The sequence below is a fragment of the Protopterus annectens genome, chromosome 2.part0, assembly GCF_019279795.1.
Source record: "Protopterus annectens isolate FY-2018-M chromosome 2.part0, PAN1.0, whole genome shotgun sequence".
Lineage (NCBI taxonomy): Eukaryota > Metazoa > Chordata > Ceratodontiformes > Protopteridae > Protopterus > Protopterus annectens.
In genome coordinates, this window is record NC_056728.1 from 1,159,745,057 (window position 1) to 1,159,757,856 (window position 12,800).

A 12,800-nucleotide genomic window follows, 5' to 3' on the forward strand; every position below is an offset into this window, starting at 1 on the left:
CAGACCCAGCTTTCTATAGGCTCATTTCAATTTTAAACCATGATTACAAAGTATTTATGTCAATGGTGTTGCCAAAATTGATAGATAAGGATCAATGTGGTTTTGTGGAGGAGAGGCAAACGTTTGACAACATTAATAATAACGATCCAGAGGGAAGCAGAAATCTTAAGAAAACACCATTGTTGGTGGTGGATCTTGATACAAAGAAAGCATTCAACAGAATATGCTGTGATTTTATGAGTAGGGCAATGGAAGCATTTGCATTCCCTGATACAATAATAAAGTTAATTAGGAGAATATATGAGAGATCAGAAGCAAAACTCAAAGTGGGAGGGTTCCTCTCTGACAAGCTGTGTCTGAAGAGAAGAACTAGGCAGGGGTGACCTCCTTCTACTGTGTTATTTGTTTTATATTTAGAGTCATTAGCAAAGAAAATAAGAGACTCAGAAATTCAAGGATATAATTGGTAATATAATCAAGAAAAGTTGGCTTTATCTATTTATGATTTTATTTTGTACCTGATAAAACCAGAAAAGGTTCTCAGTGCTGTAAAACAATTTGAGACAGTTTCATGTCTTTTCAGGATATAAAATTGATGAAGATAAAACTAAGGCTGCAGCTGTAAAACTGTGTACCCACACATGAATTGGTTCAGCAATACCCATATTTATTGGGACATGATAAAATGCAGTATTTAGGAGTATGGACTAAGAAGGATTCTGTAATGGCAGCTAAGGCTATGTGGGAAGAGACTAAACAAAAGGTAATACAAACATTGAAAAAAACGCAAGTTCTTGTTTATGGATACAGATAACAAGATACATGTAGTGAAAAATGTTTTTAGTCCCTTTAGTCTTGTATACATGTTAGGCATATTTTATTAACCAGAGAAGAAGTTGTGGGCAGTAATTAAAGAGCTGAAGGAATTTATCTGGTAGGGGGAGCAGGCAAGGGTCAAGTGGGATAAGTTCATCCTTCCAATGGAACAAGGTATTTTAGGATACCTGATTTGAAAAGATATTTTAGAGTTACACAGCTAAGGCTCATACACATAATACAAGCAGAAAGATATAATTTGAAGTGGAAAGGGATGACGATGATGAGGAAGTGGAGGGGGAGAATACATGAAATAAGGAAAGACTGGGATTTTAGATGCAGATCCTTAAGGAAAATAAGAACAGCCATGCAGAATATTATAATCATAAAGTAGCAGAAAGTATTCTAAGAACTAAGCCAACATAAGAATAGAGAAAGGGAATTTTGCCATTGGTGATGACTGCAATTAGAGGTATAGAGAACAGGAAAGAGGGGGCTGGAACTTACTGGAGAAAACTGGCAAAGGAACCAGAGTATTAGGAGCAAATAACTAGAAAGGGTAAGGTAATTGGAAGGAAAGAGGCCAATAAGATATCGGGACTGCAGGCTAGAGACTGCCTTCCCTGTCAGGGATTGATATTAGAGTATAGACAAAGAGAAAGGGATGGGAAATCCTAAGTGAAAGACCTTTTTCTGGTAGAGTTTTTAGCTGGTTGTGTAATGGAAGCTGCTGTTAAAAAAGGGATAATTAGTACTGCATATGAAATATTGCAGAATAACTATAGGAATCAAACAGAGGAGTTTATAAAAGATTGGGGAGAGAGAGACTGGATAAGCAATGCACAAGGAAACAATGGAAAGACATATGTATGACTTCCAAATATGCAACAAAGTCTAGAAGATGTAGGATTCTTTGCTTGGAAGTATTTGCATAACTGGTTTTGTATCCCAAGCAGACTCCAAAGAATTTTTCCTCGGGTAGATGCTAAATGTTGGAGGTGTGATGGGGAAGAAAGGTAACTAGGAACATATGTTTTGGGGGTGTAATGAGTTGGCAGCCTTTAAAAATTCCCTACAGAGTACTCTGTCAGAAATGTTGGGTGTAACAAAGGAAATTATTTTTTTGAAGTGGGATACAGGATCTGAATTGCCTAAACATAGTAATGCTTTGTTATGTTTAATTCAGTTGGTTGCCAAAAAAGCAATTACTAGAACATGGAAATAAAAATCTAGACCAACTGTATCTGAGGTAATAAATGTTGTAACAGAGGTAAAATAACTGGAAGTGGGATCTTTAGAAAAGGGTAGGAGCAAATTACATAGAAAAATAGAAATTGTGAGAACGATACATGCAGAATAATGTTTTGGAGAAGGAGTGAGGTTTAAAGGAAGGCAGGAATTGAGCAATAGACAGGTGACAGTCATACAAAAGAACATCTGTGCAGAGTCTGCATGTTATCCCTGTGTTCATGTGGGTTTTCTCTGGGTGCTCTGGTTTCTTCCCACATTTCAAACACATGGTGTAGGTTGAAGCTAAATGCTGTATTTTATACGGATTTCACTATCAAAGTCTTGCTGGCTGAATTAGACTTGGTTCCCAAATAGGTCGGTCATTTGAATTTTATTCCACTCAAGGACTACAAAACATGTGCATGTATTGAATTAACATTACATCAAGACCAGAATTCATATATATTTATCCAAAATAGTGGAGGGAATTGTTGACTCATTGCAAGAGGTTCTCTAGTTCAATTCTTGGCTGGGGTGCCTTCTGTGCATAGTCTACATGTCATCCCTGTGTTCATGTGGGTTTCCTCTAGATGCTCTGGTTTCTTCCCACATTTCAACCACATGTGTAGAGTGAGTGGACACTCTAAATTGGCCATAGTGGTGAGTGCATGTGCTTGTGTGATATGGAAGAACAACTGTGGCAGGGTTAGTCACTGGGCAGTGTGATGATGGTCACTGTTATTGTGACAGCATGACCCCATGTGCAAAAATAAGAAAAAGGTGGCTATGGATGGATGGATGGATGGATAGATGGATGAATGAAAATAGCTTTTCCTTAATGGAAAGCCACCACTATAACTCCTTCATCAAATCATTATTTGTAAAATGACATTGTTACAGACATTTGTATCAGTTCATTGCAGTATAATATATGGTAATTCTCCAAAATCCACAAAAATGAAAGAGAATGGGGTTATATGCATTCTAGGGGGTTCAGGTCACAGTTGCAAAACTATTTAAAGTCCCCAAAAGATGAGTATGCAAGGCACTTGGGGAGCAAAAATCCAAAGTGCCAGGAGTATGTAAATGTAATAAATGTTTTTCATTTTTTTTGTTAAGTATTTAGTGATGAAGTTTTGCACACTGATGCTTATCTTTTTGTTTATTAGGATTTAAACCAACAGTTGAAGCCTTCTTCACCCTGATGTTGACTTTAATTCTAACATCCTATACGGCTACTTCCATGACACTAGCCATATCTGCAGGGCAGAATGTTGTAGCTGTGGCCAGCCTCCTCACAACAATTAGCTTTGTCTTCATGCTTGTAAGTAACATTATTTTTGTTTCTGAATTCTGCATACTATGACTAAAGCTTGCAGTACCTTAAAGTATTGTCTGCTAATTTCAAGTTGAATATGCTTCTAAGAACAGAAGATAGTTAAGAAGCGTTTACAAGCTTTGGAAATATGTTTCAGCACATTAATTCTGTAACATTGCATGTTTGAGTGAGCATAGCATATACTGATTCAAAAATATTTACCTTAGACTTGTTAAGTTAATGATGGGACTATAGTGTTGGGGATCAACTTGAAAAGTCATTGGCAAGATAAAAATGTTTTAATTTGTCACTTGTCTGTCATTAACAGATATGTTTGCATTACTGTTATAGCTTGCACCTCCTGTCCGTTCTTTAAGTAGTGCCACTACTGCCTAGCAGCAACAGTTGGTATTGTGACATTCCCTCCATCAGTCAAGCAGAAACAGTATACTGTGGCTATATGTTGTATGCACAGGGAGAGATGTTGGGATGTAGACTGACAAGAGCATACTGTGTTTACTTGCACTGCTTGCTGTGGTCTTTTCTAGTTTACTCTGCCACTGCCTAGCTACAGTAGCTGGTGTCCCCCTAACACACACACACACACACACACACACACACACACACACACACACACACACACACACACACACACACACACACACACACACACACACAATGTAAGCAGAACAGTTGAAGCAGTTTGGTTGTGTACGGAGAGAGACAGAGAGAGAAAGAGGGGATCCACAGCAGAGCTGATGACCACAGTTTTACAACAAGTGGAGAGAAAGTGAGAGCTGTCATATCTGTACATATAGCATGTTACCCCAGCCTTGAAAAGACAATAACCTGCTTAGTGTCCAAGAGGTATAAGTGCATAAAGTTTTACTCTTTCCTAGTGTTCTTCTAACTCCATCTCTTTGTTGATGTTGATGTTTTTTGTTTTATAGGACTGCAGTTTTAAAGCAATACCTGACCAGTAAAGTGTTTTTTAGTCTATTGATTCAGATAGGGAAGATTTTATAGTTTCATTTTGATATTACACTGCATGACAGTTTTATTTTGTTATTACTGCACCCTTGCACTGGGCCAGATTCAGGAAACTTTGTACTTATCAGCAAGGGAGAGTTGTAACTAAATGCAAGGCGACATGGTATTTTATAATTTAAAAACTGTAATGAAATTGCTAGCTTTCCATGTCTGTATGGGTTCTTCCAGTTTCCTCTTATATCCCAGTGATGTGCAGTATGCAAACTTCAAATTCCTGGTATGTATGCCTGCTGTTCTTGGTAAGTGTGTGTGTGTGTGTGTGTGTGTGTGTGTGTGTGTGTGTGTGTGTGTGTGTGTGTGTGTGTGTGTGTGTGTGTGTGTGTGTGTATTGCGTGATATGCTAGAACCAGAATTAGTTTGTCTACCTTCCAGTCATGTAGTGTTAGTTTAGGCTCCAGCTCCTCCAGAACACTGAACTTGATAAAGTATAAATACAGAATGAATAAATACATGAATAAATGAATGAGTAGGTAAAATGTAAACGGTTTTCAGGCAGCAGAAATTGTCTGCAGGTATCTACTAATGTGGACAAAAAGATCAACAGTACATAAACATAATTTTTACAGAACTGATATACATACATGGGCCATGGCTCAACGTGTACAAATTAATGCGAGACTCACAGCAGTGAGACTCCAGTGTAAGGTTTGGGCAATATTCATAATGTCGGCTATAGCCCACAGCAGGTTGTGATAGTGAAGAAAAGAGTGCATTCAGACAGCAGTTTTAGGACCTACTAGAAAAGCAGGACAACATGTATTGGTGTTGGAAATGGGTGACCTGAATGCACTTATCAGGACAGACAGAATAGGATATGAGGACTGCCTTGGTCCACATGGATGGGGCAACAAGAATAAGGAAGGAAAGGCCATTTTAGACTTCTGACTGGCAAATGGCTTGATAGTGACCAACATGTGGTTCGGCAAGAGGGACAGTCACAAGAGCACATACAAAAGTGTCCAACATTCAACTGAGATAGACATCCTCCTAGTAAGGGAAGGGCACTGAAGTAGAATCAGTGATTATAAAGTAATCCTCAGTGAAACAGTAGACCCACAACATAAACCACTGGTTACCACAGTCAGCTGCAAGCAGTGGCCAGAAAAGGCACTAAGGTCAATAGAGACTAGGCTGAAGATCTAGAGGTTTACTGGATAGAAAGCACAAGAGTTCATGGAATTACTCAGGGCTGTAGCACCTCAGGAAGAAGCGGAAATAGGTGGAGTTGAAGAAGAATGGCAGCACCTCAAAACAGCATGTGTGAGGAATACAGAACAGATATGTGGCCAAGCCAGGTATGGAAATAAGGTACATAAGGAAAGCCAGTGGTGGAATGCAGAAGACCAGGAAATCATCAAGAGAAAGAAAGACTACAGTAAAAACGGGAGCTAGAAAAGACAGGCCATGCTAAAAAGAAACACTGCCTGTCTAACAAAGCGATTAAGAGAAGAGTTGCAATAGCCAAGAACAAGGCATCAGAGGCATTCTACCAACTTCTGGAAAGTGACTTGGTAGATGGCACAAAGAAACTCTATCAGGTTGCAATGTAAAGACAAAAAGAATAAATAAGTTAGTCAGACCCTCCTATGGGATGCCAGCAACAACCTGCTCACCAGTCCACAAGACAACAAAGGCAGATGGAAGGAGCATTTCCAACAGCTTCTGAATAAAGAAAACCACACAGAAGCTGTCATGTCCCAGAAACAACCATTGATGAAAGCAGGGGAAGAGCTCACCCTAGAAAAAGACAATCTGGTGAAGAACATTTGGGACAGACAGGAGGAAGGCAAGAGGAGATGAGGTTGTCCAGCAAAGAGATGGATGGATTGAGTGAGAGAAGACCTGTGATAGTCAGGCATGACCATCAAAGAAGGTAGGAGAGTGACCCTGAAATGAGAGAGATGGCAACATTTGACATGACACCCTTACCCCATGTAGACAATGGGAAAAAGGGGGATGATGATAATGATGATGATGACTCAACAGTGCACACTAATAACATAATCACACCAGATGCATACCATAGCCTTCTTTTTTCATCCAAATCTTTGTCTTTTGTTATACTACATTAAAAATTCTTGGCTCTGCAAAAGTTGCATAGTAGAACATACCCACACTGCCTGACATTAGTATGGTGTCAAGTTGGTGAGGCTAATCTGAGGTGTTGCTGTGCAAATCACAATACTCTGTCTGGTTTTATTAATTAGTTGTGACGTTTCTGTTTGCTGCCCTCTTTCTGAATCACAACTTGCAGTGCAGCATTCCCTGCTGCCTCAGCACAGTAGACTACTAGACTACAGAAGATATTTTTCTGAATCTGGCCTATGGTATTTGTTCCAATAAACAAAAGGCATGCACTTCAGTGAAATACAAGCAGGGTGGACAGTTTTACTTTTTATGTACATTAGAAAGCATAATTTGATGTAATGTACGTTGTAACATAACCACAGTAATTACATCCAGGGAGCTCTTTCTCTGCTGCCTGTCCAAAGGATTACAGAGCATACCTCCATCCTATTTCTGTGTCCTCTTTCTCGCACTCTGTCTATCTCTGTATGATTTTAAAGTGTAATGGACATCTGTACTCGTATGACAGGAATCAGTGAAATTATGTCACTCAACAGTACATAAAGTGCAAATGTGTTTCAGAGACATGTCACTGAGCATGCTCTCCTTTAATATGCTGAGTAAGCAGCATTGGAGAAGGAGGGGGTACTCTCATCTTTGTCTTTGAGCCCCTTTACTAGTTGTTTTTTGTTCAATCCTCACATTTGGTTGACTGAAAAGGTGAGGACATAGACATACCTTGCTGTGATAAATTTCCTTTGCAAGGCCTCTGTCTCACTGTGTGGGATGAGGTAAGAAATTTAGTGAGTCAGAATGTTTCCTGGTCTAAAGTCTTCTTTTCTTTAGAATGAGATAAAACAGATGAGGTGGTTCAGGCAGGTACTCAGGATCCTAAAAGCTCCCTCTGCATCTCTAGCACACCCACTCCAGTAGAGATGATGTCTTTTGTGGATAGCCCAAAAACCATGCCAGAGGAGCTGGAGTCAGTGACAGTGGTAGGAAGTACCCTGCTCACCAGCTGGTGTAATAAAAATGGACAACTGGATCAATGAATTTTTGATTTAACGCAAAATTACTAAACCTGCACATGATAACTGCTCAGGGGTGATTTAGTATTAGGCCTGATACATTCAGGTGCCTTGTCATGTTAGATGACTTTAGCCCCAGAATTGCTCATTCCATCTCTGTCCTGAAACCCACTCCAGTCCTCAGTTGTGACTCCATAGTTCTTTGTTCCTATTTTGCCACAGTACTCTAGGGCATTTAGGGGTCATCATGTTAAGCATTTCACAAGAATGTTTTCCCATCTCATTCTAAATCTCTCATAGCTACCAGTCTAAGGATATGTAGACCCTGCAGTCAGGCACTGACAGGGGTAATGAATCTTCCTTATCTTCTATTTCTCTACCTGAGGTCCTCTTGTTCAAGGAAGCTTGAGGTGATGCAAACTACCCCATCTTCCTTTTCAGTGTACCAGGGTGCTTGTTTGGCCAAAAGAGTGAAAAAACACGTTACTTCAATTTCAGAACCATTTTTATAGAGATTCTGTATCTTCAACCTGGGGTTCTGTTGGTGTAAAAGGATAAAGACATGGGTATAACCTAGGTATGAATCAGGTGACCTGAGTTTGATTAGTGGCTTGGGCACATGCAGGAGCTGGAATGGGGAAAGGAAAGGAAGGGCATGGCTTTTCTGGCTTTCTTGTCCTTGGGGGGGGGGGGGTGCATGCCCAGGGCTCATTTTCCTAAGTTTGAATCCCAATGGAGACTGGAGATTCTACAGGAACATTTGCTTCATGGGGACAATGGCTGTCCCAAGGAATTATGTCAGTCACAGAAGCAAGTGAGACATTTTTTGAAGCTCATTGCATGCTGGATCCAAGACATGTTACTAGGCATGTGCAGTGATGTTAAGGGGTGGAATCAAGTTAAAACCCCATAATGGATAAATAAATAACAGCCCCTCTCAGTTGGCTCATTCCCAAGTGTATAGAGAAGAAATGGGCCATTTGAGAGGGTCTGATGGTTGGCAGACAGTGGGGAAGCACTCAAAGTCCATATCCTTACCTGGACCTCAGGCATCTTCCAGGTGATTCATAAATGCTCTTCAGCTATTGGATATTGACAAGAGATTGACATGGAAGAGCATTTCTGAATCACCTGGAAGATGCCTGAGGTCCAGGTAAGGATATGGACCTCAGGCATCTTCCAGGTGATTCAGAAGCGCTCTTCTGCTATTGGATATTGACAAGAGATTGACATGGAAACCTAATTTCTTTCTTGATTTGTCACTGTTTTGCAGAACTAGAGAGAATAGGCAATACATGCTTCCTCAGTTAGCTAGGAGGAGCTATCCATTTTTATTTCCCCAATTTCCAAACCTTTTTGTGAATTTATGTATGGAAAGGCTCAGGTTATTTCTGATTATTATTATTATTTTTTTTGGCCAATAAGAGCCTGGATTATGGTGCTGCTGTTTATTGGCTTAGAATGTTCTGTCGGGCTGAGTGCCATGGAACTTGCCCTTCCGATGAGTGGCTGGCTACTGGTGTAGATTCTATTCACCTTTCTGTCTTCCCAGCAGCTATGCCATTGGTCCTTTTAACAGTATATAAGCCACTCATATGTATTTCTTTCACTGATAAATTTTCAACTAGCATACAAAGCTGCTTGGCTTACCTCACACAAGAGCACAGTCTCTGTCTGACTTACTGTGCATGTAACTATCATGTTTAAGTCTTATTAGTATTTTATAATCTTTTGTTGTGACAACACTTTGCTCAGTAACAGCTGATCAATCAAGTTTATTGCAGGGATTGTGATTTTTAGAATGCTTTCAAGAACCCAGCTCCCCCTTGCGACCTGAAGATTTTATAACCAAGATGCTTCCTCTTCTGCCTGTTATGCCTGCTTCTTCTGTAACATTTAACAGCATCTCCAGTGAGACTGCATTCTCTGAATGCATTTATTTATGCCAAGAGGATTCTTGAGCACATGTCTTCTACCCAGACCAATGTTTATTTGAACTTATATAGTCACATATTTGTCTACTTCCTGGATGCCCACAACAGGATTGAGCTACTGTTTTACCCACTAAAATTAGGTTTCAGCTCAGGTTCTACCTGTTAAACCTGAGCGAGTTCCTCAGGTCAGATCAAATGCATAAAACTGGATTACATAAGTGTTTTACCCACTAGACATGCACCAGTAACTACAGCTGTACATCATAAGGCTAAAACACTCCTGCAGTCAAATTTGTTTCTGCTAGGAAAAAGGAGTCATTAGTCAAGCTGGAACTCCTCAGGTAGCTCATTAACTTTTTGCATAAGGCATCCATATGTCTTGATAACACTTTCAAGTGACCCTCCTCTGAAATGGAGCTGGCTTTGAGATAGCTGATTATAGTGCCTGTTAAGGAACTGTCAAGGACAGTGTTCGGGGATTTTGGCACTTTAAACCACTACACTTTTTCAATGTAACTTGTATTTCCTTTTTAGAGCCTTGCTCCATGGCAAGAAGGATGGGGCTCTAAATGTAAACCAGGTGATTGGAGTTCATTTAGTGGCGCGGGCATTGGAAGAGCCAGGCAGGGTGTGGGAGGACTGAAGGGGTGTGACCTGTTTACTACTCCCAAGGGAGAGAGAGATTTGTATGAACTCAGAGGCACACAGGGCAGTGCAATCTCCCTGTTGGAGACTGGAGAGACAACTACGCATGCTGCAGGCAAATGAGTAGTGCTTCTTGAAGGTAACTCCCCTTGTGGAAGTGAGGGGATACCCTCTGTGGGCAACACATTACATACTCCTCTCATTTCCTCACCAGACATGTGTAGTCAGCCCAGGAAGAAAAAGGAAAAACTCAAACCACCCCAGTGACTGTCTCAGTGATGATCCCTTTCTGTTGGCTGTCTCCTAGTGAAGTGAAAGAGTGAGCTGATAAACCAAAAGAGAGTCTGATTGTTTGCAGACAGCAGGAGCCACAAAAAAAAAAAAAAAGAGTGAGAGAGACAGACAGAGAAAAACTTGTATTCCCTTTTTTATTTCTTTTCCAAATCACCTTTATTAAACAATTCAAAAAAGAACACATCTTATACAATACCATCTTGAAATCTCATCAAATATTGCACTCAAAAGACTGGACTGTTGTCTTGCATCCTTATATATCTTACAGTTGACCTATAAATATATTAACATTTTAATAACAGTGCTTACAGCCTGGTTATTTGTTAGTCCAATAACTCAAGCCTTATTCACTTGTCATATGTCCTTCACAAGCATAATAATTTAAATGATATATTCATAATCATTACATCATCAGTGTATGACACAGACAGTTAATTCACTTACACCACAAGCCACTTACCCCAACTAGTAGGCAATTCAATGCCTGGTCTGCTATCCTGAGACAACTCATTACTAACATATCTTTTGTCTCTCTAATTGCGACCAAATAAAGAAAATTCATCAGTTTAACAGTGTTGAATTTACTGTAAAATAAATGAGATCTATACCATAAGCCTTGCATAGTCTAGTCATTCTATTAAGTACTCCCAGTGTCAGTGAGTCTGTTATTCTTGCACTTTTTTCTTTGACATGAGTATGTTGGCATTAGATATGGGGACTGCTTAGGAGAGTGCACTCTATAATCCAGGTACAGGTGCATGCTGGTGTGGGGTAAGGGCGTTACTGGCCTTGTAAATAGTAGGTGCTGACATTTTTTATTATGGACTATCCTCCCATATGCTGTGACCCACTTCAACAGACCCTTTCAGTTACTTGTGACAACTGTAAGTATTCATGTGTCCATGCTTCCTAGTCTTGAAAAATGTTAGCCATCACAGTCATAGCATAATATGATCAAGTAGTTGTATTTTACTTTAGGTGAAGACATTTATAACTTGTAAGGCAGTGTTCCTCTTCAGTTTTTAGCATGTTCCCGCCAGCCTGTAACACAGTATTTTTAGAATGTTACTCCATGATGCAAGCAAATTTTTATATGAGTCACAGCAGATGATTTATATTAGTGCAGCATGCTTTCACCACCAGTGACCAAGGTTCAAGTAGTGCCACAGCATCAGACAGCTGACAAGGTCAGGGTATAATGAGTGGCCAGTTACACACTAGCTTTATTTTGGGGAGGATATGGGGCAATCCACTGTAGGTTAATGCTCTGCCAGAGAATGAAGGCTAGTCTCAGCATATATTACAGCTCTGGAGGCACATAGTCTTCTCAAGGTTGGGTCTTTGGGTAGTTGGTATGCTACACTCAGTTAGGAATATTTCACATCTGTTCCCCAGTGAAGTTTGGGACATGTATTGACAGAAGTCTGGCATTTTGAAAGATGAAGGAGTTTAGCTACTGGGCCACCATCTCTCCCCACCAGCATCTCATACTTGGCTGTAGACAAACAAGCCAACTCTATACGTTGTACCCCACAAAAGAGCGATAATGGATACAAGATACCTCTGGGCAGTGATTAAGTATATTCGTGATTCTGATGACTGTTGCGGTCAGATATTAGCAAGAGAACTTGGACAAAACAACAAACAAACATAAAGAGGGTGAAATGCATTCTGCCCTGGATCTGAAAGATATGTTATTTATTTTTATATAAACTTAGATGCTGAGTTGATTCAAAGTGGACACTTGACTGTGAGGGCAGTTTGACACACAATTGCACAATAATAATTTACAGAATAAGTACTTGGAAGCAGGACGATTCAGTAATAAAAAAAACAAAAATTAGCAAAACATATTACTAGATAAATTTTACTCATTTTAATTATCACAGTTTTGCGCAGTTGTTCTTGATAGTTCATAGGTTCATAGGGTCATAGGCTGGTACTAGGCTATTGGCCCTAGGGCCTATACATGCCTAGCCATAATAATTCCCTGGCTATTTCTTCCCAGAAAATTTACTTCCCCGGTCCCCCTGTCTAGCAGGGTGACTGACGTGATCCCCGAGGTGAAGTTATCAGCTTAATCATATTTTCTTAAATGTTTTCTTTTTCTTTCTTATTATAATATATATATATATATATATATATATATATATATATATGCCTTATCCTTATATTTTTATGCAGCACATTTTCTGTTCTCTTTGTCTGTATTTCTCCCCTGTTCATGGTACTGCTGATTTTGACATACCTACTTAAAAAAGAAGTAAATTAAACAATTGCAATGACAAAGACGTGAGACTACACATCTGGCAAGTTTCAGTGGCTTCATTCAAAATTTTTGCTCATCACTGGAATGACATCATCAATACTGACAGAAACAATTTTCGTATGTGCTACAGAAACAAGATAAATATCTCC

General features: G+C 39.7%; 1 protein-coding gene across 2 annotated transcripts in view; it reads left to right on the forward strand.

Annotated features, from left to right (window-relative positions):
- Positions 1-12,800, forward strand: part of ABCG2 (ATP binding cassette subfamily G member 2 (Junior blood group)) — an 897,562-nt gene that overhangs the window by 791,456 nt on the left and 93,306 nt on the right. For both annotated transcript variants that reach the window (XM_044061359.1, XM_044061358.1), the window contains one exon: positions 3,216-3,370. In XM_044061359.1, coding sequence (XP_043917294.1) covers positions 3,216-3,370 — 155 coding nt within the window. The remainder of the gene's footprint in view (positions 1-3,215; positions 3,371-12,800) is intronic.